The sequence below is a fragment of the Corylus avellana genome, chromosome ca7, assembly GCF_901000735.1.
Source record: "Corylus avellana chromosome ca7, CavTom2PMs-1.0".
NCBI lineage: Eukaryota > Viridiplantae > Streptophyta > Magnoliopsida > Fagales > Betulaceae > Corylus > Corylus avellana.
The window spans coordinates 28,825,287-28,835,893 of NC_081547.1; the positions used below are offsets into that span (position 1 = coordinate 28,825,287).

Below are 10,607 nucleotides of genomic sequence, written 5' to 3' on the forward strand. Positions count from 1 at the left end.
TAAAGAAATCCAAGTCATTGGCTGAATTACCCCAAGAGAATTTCTAGCAACAGCTATCCACCGGACATTTAGCAGGTTTCCTAGATCAGTTGGAACTTGTCCCATGAAATTGTTATAGGAGAGATCAACTATTTCAAGCCGAGAAACATTGGATAGTGAAACTGGGATTGGACCAGAGAATTCGTTCTTATAGATGTTCAAAATTTGGAGATTAGGGAGAGTGAGGCCTATATTGGCTGGAAGAGTGCCATTAAGTTGGTTAAGTCCGACTTGCATGAACCTCAGAGTTGATATATTGTAAAGGGAAGAAGGGAATGTACCAAACAAATTGTTGTCCACAACTGCTAAGTAAACTAACCTTTGCAAACGACCTATTTCATCCGGAATATTTCCCACGAAATTATTAAATGCAAGCTGGAGTACTTCGAGTGTAGAAATATTCCCCAAAGAAGGTGGGATGCCTCCTGTCAAATTATTTTGAGGAATCTGAAATCTTACAAGCTTCAACAAAGAGCCCAGCTCAATCGGAACATTCCCAGTAAGTTTATTATTTGAAAGTTGCATGAATCTGAGTTGAGGACAGTTGGTGAAGTTGCTTGGGATTTCCCCTATCAATGAATTATTGGTAAGATCGAGACGTTGCAGACGGAAGAGAAGAACGACTTGTTGTGGAATTTCGCCGTGTAAGAAGTTGTCTGAGAGGTTGAACACCATAAGAAAGCTGAGGTTGCCAATGTAAGGTGATATGGATCCACTTAAGGAATTACCATGTAGGTCCAAGGCTGTAACTCTTTGATGCTTGCGGCCACATGTAACTCCCTGCCAGTTGCAGAAGTGGGTAGAGCCATTCCAAGTGGCGAAGAAGTTAAATGGGTCATTGGTTATCATTTCTTTGAATTTGAACAAAGAAAAACGATCAGTCTCGTTTGTTGGAGCCGCAGCTGCAAGAGTGGTAGGTTGGAAACAAAGTAGGCTTATAGAAAAGAGAAGAATGATACCAAGGTATGCAGTGCATAATACACGGAAGTTGCAGCTATGAAGCTTCATGGGAATGGCTGGAGAAGGGGGAAGCAGAGTATTTGTGAAGTATTGTGCGAGGTAGAGCAAGATACAGAGTATTAGGGTGTGAACTGTGAAGTTAGAATTTTTAAATACACAAATTCTGGAGTCCTTGACACACACTGGCGGCGGAGCCCCCTGGCTGAGAAAGTCTTTTGGCAACAAAGTCTTTGTCCGGCCCAACCCTGAAAGTCTCTTCCCATCTAACATAAATAGACCTCCAGCTTTGTTTTTTTGAAATGTCTTGTGGTATTGGGAATAAAAAGTTGCGGTGTAATAAAAACATTATTTTTTGTCCATAAAAGTTTTAGATCACTAGAGGTTAGAGGCTCATCAGTGGATGGGGTCACAGCAACTATGTATAAGGCATATAGTCTCTTCCTATCCAGAACTTTTATGAGCAAAAAATATTTTTTTTATTGCACTATAGCATATCTCTAAAAAGTCTTATAAGGTGAACAAGTATGTCTTATTAATGTCCATGAAATATATATATATATATATATATATATATATATATATAGAGAGAGAGAGAGAGAGAGAGAGAGAGAGAGAGAGAGAAAGTGATTGCTTTACATCGTGACAATCTATGTAGCATGCCCTACGTTTATTATCCATTTATCTTTTGACTGTTTTTATTGCTGGTGAAATTACACTCACAATGTTCACCCAATCTTTTATGTTAAATATATTGTGAATATATTGTAGAGAGAGGAAGAAAGAGAGAAAAGAGAGTACAAAAGTTAATAATGAACTGCATTGTATTGATTTTTTTCTATGTTATAATCTGATTACATAACTCTCTATTTATAAAGAGAGAAGAAGGAGTGGGTAAGAAACTCTAGACTAAATCCTAACATATGTAAGGAAACATAATAAAATAAATAATATCAAATATTCTAACATTTTAATTTTGTTAATATATCTTACTAATCTATTATTGGAGTTGTAATGTCTCTCTTCTATCTTACTAAAATCTCGAGTGATTGTAAGAGGCTTATTTGTGTCATATTAAAAATGATGTGACTATTAAAATTATTATTAAGCTTGTGATTGATCATGATTAAATTTTGATCCAAAAATAATTTTAATAGTTACATCATTTTTAGTAGAACACAAGTAAATTATTTAAAACTAGCTTAGAGCCCGTGCTACGCCCCGGGTTTTTTTTTTTTTTTTTGTAATTTACTCAAAAATTCTTTAAAAGATTATCAACAACAATTTTTATTTTCTTCTCTTAATTAACTAATTAGCTACTAAAAATGGCAAATGTTCATAAGATCCTTTTAAACCATAGTTTTACTCAATACATATCTAATAAATTTAAAAATTCATAAATTTTAGTTCTTATAAACTGAAACATATTAAATATTTGTTCCCATATATGTAGTTTAAAATGAAATATAAAGGAAAAAAAATTCAAAATAAAAACATAGATTAATCAATTATACAAAATGATTGATTAATCATTATATTCCAACAATGACACCACTTCTCCTCCACTACACAATCCATTATGGTAAACTTTTGTCTTTCAGGAGTTGAACTTTCTCCTCATAAACAATTTTTTTGAGAAATTTTTCTATTACACTAACAAAAATAAAGAAGTGTTCTAAAATATATGAGCATATTAATATTTGATTACAGTTATGTTTACTAATTTTGTAAACAAAAGAATGTTGGTAGTTTAATTTTTCTTTTTAAAAATGAAAGAGATAAAAAACATTGGCAGGAATATTGATATAATCTAATTATACATCGTACCAAAAATAATGATAGGAAATTTTTTCACTATCATTTTCCTTAATTCAACGTGAAATTTACAAAAGAAAACTAATCAATTTGAAAAAATAATATATAAATTAGTATAAAATTTAAGGGAAAAAAATGGAAGAACATAACCAATTTTTTTTTTTTTTAACAGCCATCCTTCACATATATAAAGTAAATGAAACTAATTTTAAGACATACAGGAAAACAAAGACGAAAAAATCTACACAATGAACATTGACATAATCTAAAAAAGCATCCTACACCGTACCAAAAATAATGATAGGAAACTATTTCACTATCATTTCCTAATTCAATGTGAAATTTACAAAAGAAAAATATTCAATTTGAATAAATAATATATAAATTAGTAGAAAATTTAAGGGATAACAATGGAAGAACATAAATACATTAAATAAAGATAAAATAAAAAACTAAAAATAAAATTTTAATATAATTGAAAGAATTGTCTTTTTCTACTATATACGTTTCTCGATTCCAATGAAACCTTCAAAACCAATGTCATCCATTAATTAAGCATGTAAACAGATAAAAAAAATTAAATCACTCAATGAACAACAACATGTACAAACTAAAAAATTATCAACAAAAAATAACGATAAGAAACTCTCTCTCATTATTATTTCTTGAGTTCAATGTAAAATTTACCAAAGAAAAGTAATCATTTGAATCAAAAATAATATATAAATTAGAAGAAAAAAATAAGGGACAAAAAAAAAAGAAGCAAAAACATAAGCACCGGAAATAAAGATAAAAAAAAGGAAAAAAAAAAAACTAATTGAAAATAACTATTCTAGATTAAAAAAAAAACTGTAGTATAATTTTTCATTAAGAAACAACGATTGAAAAATTGAAAAGAACTGTTCTAGAAAAAAAAAATATATAAAAAAAATAACTATAGTATAATTTTTCATTGAGAAGCAGCAATGCAAATCTCTTTCTCTCTCTCTCTCTCTCTCTCTTGTCTTTTTCTAAATTGATTGTAAAATTTACAAAGGAATATTGAGATATAAATAGAAAGTAAGAGAAGAAAAAAAAAATTAGAAAAAAATATAAGGGACAAAAACAAAAATGAAAGAACATAAGTACCGAAAATAAAGATAAAAAAAACGAATAAAATGAAAATACTAATATAATTGAAAATAACTATTCTACTCTTCATTGAGAATAGTATAATTTTTCATTGAGAAACAACGATTGAAAAATTTAAAAGAACTATTCTTGCAAAAAAATAAAATAAAGAAAAGAAATCATTGAGAAACAACGATTAGAAACTCTCTCAACCTCTCTCTTGTAGTCTTGTCTTTTTCCTGATTTGAGTGTGAAATTGACAGAGAAACATTGAGATATAAATAGAAAGCAAGAGAAGAGAAAAAGAAAAATAAACAGAGAGAGAAAGAAAGAATTTGGGAACCTTTTGTTTTCTTCATTAAGACAATTAAATATATTACAAATAAAACTCATATATTTTAATTGTCTCATATTGAGATATAAACATCAAGGAAGAGAAGATAAAAAGAAAATTAAATAAAGAGAGAGAAATAGAGAATTTGAAAACCTTTTGTTTTCTTCATTAAGACAATTCAATGCATTATGATGATGATGAATATATATATAATAATAATAATAATATATCTCACATTAAGATATAAACACAAAGCAAGAGAAGATAAAAAGAAAATTAAATAAAGAGAGAGAAATAGAGAATTTGAAAACCTTTTGTATTCTTCATTGACACAACTCAATGCATTACAAATAAAAAATCAAAAAATTGGTTCAAACATAAATTATGGGAGAGAGAGAGAGAGATTTAAGACATTTAAGTGGAGAAATTATGGGAGAGAGAGAGAGACAAAATTATGGGAGAGAGAAATAGTTAAGACACTTAAACCATATAATTAGTTTAGAGAGAGAAGAAAATGTTCAAATATAAAATTATATTAAAAAAAAAATGGTTGAAACATAAATTATGAGAGAGAGAGAGAGATTATGGGAGAGTGAGAACTATCACAATTAATTAAAAAAAAAAAAAAAGGAATTCAGATATAAAATTATGGGAGAGAGATTTAAGACAATTAAGTGGGGATAGAGAAAGAGAGAGAGAGAGAGAGAGAGAGAGAGAGAGACAAAAAAACGATTGAAACACAAATTATGGGAGAGAGATTTAAGACAATTAAGTGGAGATAGAGGGAGAGAGAGAGAGAGAGACAAAAAACGGTTGAAACACAAATTATGGAAGAGAGTTAGCACAATTAATTTAAAAATAAAAATAAAAAACGATTGAAACACAAATTATGGGAGAGTGAGAGTTAGCACAATTAATTATCTTAAACCATAGAATTAGTTTAAGACATTTAAGAGGAGATAGAGGGAGAGAGAGAGAGAGAGAGAGAGAGAGAGAGAGAGACAAAAACGGTTGAAACACAATTTTTTTTTTTTTTGAAAAAATGAATCACGTTCTGTTATTAGAAATCACCATCAAGATAGGAATACAATGCACTCCTACATGACATTAATCATAAATACACGCTTCAACCCCATCCCGTCCCACAAAACTCACATTTCTCCCAGATGGATTGCAGGCAGTGGTGTGCGCCACCCGAAGGCTACCCAACACCTCTGCCCCCATAAGGTTCTTCGAAATCTGAGGGGAACTCTGTTTGTCTACTAGTAGCTGCAGTGAAATCCCGTATTGCTTCCTTGGCCTGTTGAACCAATATGTTCGAATGGAGAAAAGTGCCGCCATGGACGAAATCATTTCTCCTGTGCCACAACCTCCTTGCAATCCCCGCAAATAAACGTAGGTCCTCTGCATTGCAATTCTCAAAGAGTTCCTCCATCACCCGCTCAAACGTTGGTCCCCTAATGGAACTCTTTTGAAGTTTTTTTAGGCTTGCACTCCATGCATCCCTAGCAGACGGGCAATCCCACAAGATGTGGAAATTTGTCTCTGCTTCTCGACCACAAACAGGGCACAGGTCATCCAAAATTATCTTCCTGCGACAGAGATTTGCTTTGGTTGGGAAAATCTCGTGCCAAGCTCGCCAGAGGAAGTTCTTCTCTGGATTGGGGATTTTAAGACCCCACAGTGTGCGCCACATCTTCTTTCGTGTTGCTGTGTGAGAGCTGCATGCCTGCTTTGGCGCTTCCTTCCGAATGGCTGCATGATACGCACTCTTCACAGTGAAGAGGCCATTTGGGGTTTCTCGCCATATTACAGCATCAGGACATTGAAGTCTGATGGGGATTGACAGAATTGCCTCAATCTCATCCGGTTGAAACAACTGCTCCAGTAGTCCTTTATTCCACCCATGCAAATCTCTATCAATGATTTCAGCTACCTTTGCTTCCGGTTCAAGCACCCTGGGGGTTGATTGGATAGTAAAGGTGGTTGGGCGAGGGACCCATTTATCTCCCCAAATCCTCGTATCTTCTCCATTGCCAATCCTCCAAAATAGTCCCTCTCGAATCAGGTCACATGCGCCTAGAATACTCCTCCATGCATAGGACAGTTTATTCCCCAGTTTTGCCTCAAGAATTGAGCTATGAGCGAAGTATTTTGCCGACAGAATTTGGGAGACTAAGCTATCCGGAGATTGCCATATTCGCCAACACTGCTTAGCAAGGAGAGCCCGGTTGAAACATCGGAAATCCCGGAAACCCATCCCACCTTTTGACTTTGGGATACTCATTCTTCTCCAACTCATCCAGTGTATGCTAGAGGCACCCCACCAAAACTGCTGCATCATAGAGTTAAGCTTGTTACACAGAGTATTTGGGAGCCTGAAAACACTCATACAATAGGTAGGAATGGCTTGAACCACCGCCTTTAGCAAAATTTCCCGCCCCGCTTGGGAAAAAAGTTTGAGTTTCCAGTCTTGCAACCTTTTCCATACTCTATCAATAATCCCCTTGAATTCTTTTGTCCGGGATTTGCCCACCAGGGCTGGCAGTCCTAAATAAGTATCATATCTCTGAGAACTGGGGATGCCCGCCACTTCAAGAATCTGCTGCCTTATATTTCCCGGGGTATTATTGCTGAAATAAATGGCCGTCTTTGAGTTATTCAATTTCTGTCCCGAGGCCATTTCATAGTTGCTGAGAATGGCATTGATGCGGTTCCAATGACCCAAATCTGCTTTACAAAAAAGTAAGCTGTCATCAGCAAAAAATAAATGGTTAAGGCGAGGGCCCCTCTTCGACGTAGGCACCCCCTCTAATCCACCCTCTCTATCCGCCTTTACCAGTGAAGAGCGTAACACCTCGGCACATATCAAGAATAAATATGGCGACAATGGATCTCCTTGTCGAATACCCCGAGTTGGTATAATCCGTCTCGTAGGTACCCCATTTACCAATACTTCATAGCTTGTCGAGGTGACACACATCATGACAAGTTTTATCCACGGGGATGTGAATCCCAATTTTCCCATGGCCGCCTCCAAGAAACCCCATTCCACCCTGTCATAAGCCTTACTCATGTCAATTTTAACTGCCATGTAGCCCTTCTTTCCCCGCAACCGGGTTTGCATGGTATGAAGGGTTTCATAAGCGGCTAAAATATTGTCTGAGATCAGGCGTCCAGGAATAAAAGCACTCTGGTAAGGTGAAATAATATGAGATAAAATCCTTTTTAACCGATTAGCTAAAACCTTCGAAAGAATTTTGTATACGACATTGCACAAGCTAATTGGTCGAAATTCCGTGACACAAGTGGGGTTTGATGTCTTAGGAATGAGTGCTATATACGTGGAATTCAACGAGCTATCAATAACAGCATTATCAAGGGAGAAAAGAATAGCTTTGCAAACCTCAGGGCCCACAATGTCCCAGTTCTTTTGATAAAAACCAGCATTGTAGCCGTCAGGTCCTGGAGCTTTTAAAGGATCCATGTGGAAAAGAGCCGCCTTGATCTCTTCTTCCTCAAACGGTTTCATTAGCGCCTCGTTCATTGACTCCGTCACCCGCTCTTCTATAGCCCCCAAACTGCCATGAAAATTTCCAGCACCCCCCGTGGAAAATAGACTTGTAAAATAATTTTCAAACGCCCTTGCCATTTCCTCTTGAGTCTCCCATAGCCCTCCAACTTCATCACGGATTTGGTGGATTTTGTTCCCCTTCCGCCGTTGGTTCGCACATGCATGAAAAAATTTGGAGTTCCGATCCCCGTTCGTGAGCCAATTCATTTTTGCTCGCTGACGCCACTTCAAATCCTCTTGCTCCCTCTGAAGTCTCAATTCCCTTTGGAGTTTGAACGTTTTTCCCCCGTTCGGATCATCTACTTCTCCCTGTAGGTCGGCCAATTTGCAGCACTTCTCCTTGTACAGATTAATTGGCTTGCGGACCTCTTCCAGTTGCCATTGCATCAAAGACCTTTTGCATGAATTCAGCTTAGACGACAGCCTCAGCCACGGGTCTATATGGTTGGGATTTTCCCTCGACGTGTTTGCTATGATGTCTCGGCATCTTCCCTTCAACTCCCAACCAGCCTCGAATTTAAACAGCCGTGGTCCCCTTTTTTCAATGTGCTGGTCGTTAAGGCTCACAAGAATCGGAGAGTGATCCGACCATAGGGAAACTCCAACCTCCACCTCCACACCTTGAAATAGTTCACACCAACCCCGGTTAGCTATCGCTCTATCGAGTCTTTCCTTGGTGTAGTCAGCCCCTTCTCGACCATTATTCCATGTGAATTTTGGTCCCTTGAATCCCAAATCCGACAATCCGCACGCCTTCAAAGTACTTTGGAAAGTTTCCATCAACCCTCTTTGGCGTCCCCTCCCTCCAAATTTCTCCTCCAAGCATGTTATCTCATTGAAATCCCCAAAACATAGCTATGGTGAAGGTTCCATCGTGGCAATGTATCGCAGTAAACTCCATGCCTCAGGTCTTTTGCTTGGTTCAGGATGTCCATAAAAGCCCGTAAGCTTCCACGGTGGTTCCGATGGAGAAGATAAGACCTTTGCATTTACATGTCGCCGACTATAATTTTGAATTTCAACCCCTGAGTCAGTCATCCATAATAAGGCCAAACCACCACTTCTACCAACACAATCCACCACCAACATGTGATCGAAGCCTATCTGAACTCGTATCCGTTCCATCTTATTAGCCCTTAATTTTGTCTCCATTAAGAAGACTATATTGGGTTTCTTGTCCTTCACCAATCGGCAAAGTTCTCGAACCGTCCGAAGGTTCCCAAGCCCTCGGCAGTTCCAACTCAAAAGATTCATTGCGGTCGGCGGGGCTGAGAACCAGCCGCCGCCAATCCCGATCCATTTTTTACATTAAGTACACTCCCGCCATTTGACTTCACCAATCGTCCCTCTTTCATACGTCCTTTTTTCTTCACTTCATCTCCCCCTCCATGAGAGTCCCTCTCCTTTCGTTTTCCCGGTCTGTCATCACTGGACCCCTCATTAGTCTTTTTCCAGTTGTCAGCACTACCACTTCGAGCGATTTGGTTGTCGTCAAAAATAGCATTTTTAACTTTTGCTTCCACCTCAGCCAAAGTAAAAAAATTGTTACCTGACAGGGACCGTTTTTCTTTTCCCTCAGCTCCACTCCAACCAGCCGAAATACCGTTTTGACCCCTGTCCTCCATATTCCCTTCGAGCTGCTTTTCCTTTTGTGCCAACTCAGCCATAAAGACCTTTAAAGGTTCCGAATCATGGCCATTAAGATTTACGCTCTCCCTTCCTTTCCTGACCTCCCGTATCTCCTCTGTAAGGAGATTGTCATTTATTTCATCATTTGAATTATTTCCCCTGATTCTTTCTATCCCCTCTGTGTGCATGCTGGCGCCTCCCCATGTTTCTCCCTGATTTTCGGGATTTCCGTTTCCATCCCTCGTGCTTCCAGCTGTCACAGGCGACTTTCCTTTGGACGGAAAATTGGATCCCGGTGGTGTTCGCCTCCCTCTCTCCGCCGTGCCTGAGAAATCTCCACCCCTCTCACCGTTCACTACCTGGTCTCTTTGCTGTTGGCGCCGTCTATGGGGAGAATATCTGTTGCTGGCCTTATGTCTCCCGTAACCTCCTCTGTTTTCTCGCTTGGCATGAGGAGGGTCTCTTCGATCTTGTTCCTGTCCAAGCCTTCCTCCGAACACCCTTTTTGGAGAGGCTGCTCTGAGCCAGGGCCCAAACTCGGTTGGGGTGTTTTGTTTTCTTGCTTCATTCCTCACCGGGCATCCTGTCACCCCGTGTTTGATTCTTCCACAGCGAAAACAAAATTTCGGGAGTCTTTCGTATTGAAAGGTGATCAACATGGCAGACCCCTTTATTTTAATTACTCGCCCTCGCACCAATGGTGTATTCAGATCAAGATTGATTTTGACCCTCAGGCATTCACCTCCACATTCCCTTCATCCACATCCACCTCTTCCACTTGCCCTATTGCTGACCCAATCTGCTGTCCGACAATGAGACTCATGCATGCCAACGGGAGGTGTTGCATTCGGACCCAGAAAGCAGTCTTATCGAAACGGTACTTTGCAGGAGGCGTTAAGCCATCGTAATCCTCAACTACGAACAGATTGCCCTCAAACACCCATGGCCTTCCCTCCAGGACTCTTGTCTTATCCCTTTCATGCCCGAATTCCACCAGGAAGAGATTGTCTCCCAATATTTTGAAAGTGGGGGTTCCTGCTGGCTTCCAAAGTTGCATTAAGGTGGAACGTATCGTCTCCTTGCTCACCAGGTGATCGGCTATGAGTTTCCCCACCAGACAATTCTTCCCTCGCTTGGTTCCTTCCTCCC

The 10,607-nt window shown here is 38.2% G+C and overlaps 1 protein-coding gene across 1 annotated transcript in view; it reads right to left on the bottom strand.

The window, feature by feature from the left end:
• The window catches only part of LOC132188124 (putative receptor-like protein kinase At3g47110), a 4,062-nt gene extending 2,650 nt beyond the window's left edge, over nucleotides 1–1,412 (bottom strand). The window contains exon 1 of the mRNA XM_059602527.1: nucleotides 31–1,412. Within this exon, the coding sequence (XP_059458510.1) occupies nucleotides 31–1,269 (1,239 nt within the window). The 5' untranslated portion in view covers nucleotides 1,270–1,412. The remainder of the gene's footprint in view (nucleotides 1–30) is intronic.
• Between the last annotated feature and the right edge of the window lie 9,195 nt (nucleotides 1,413–10,607).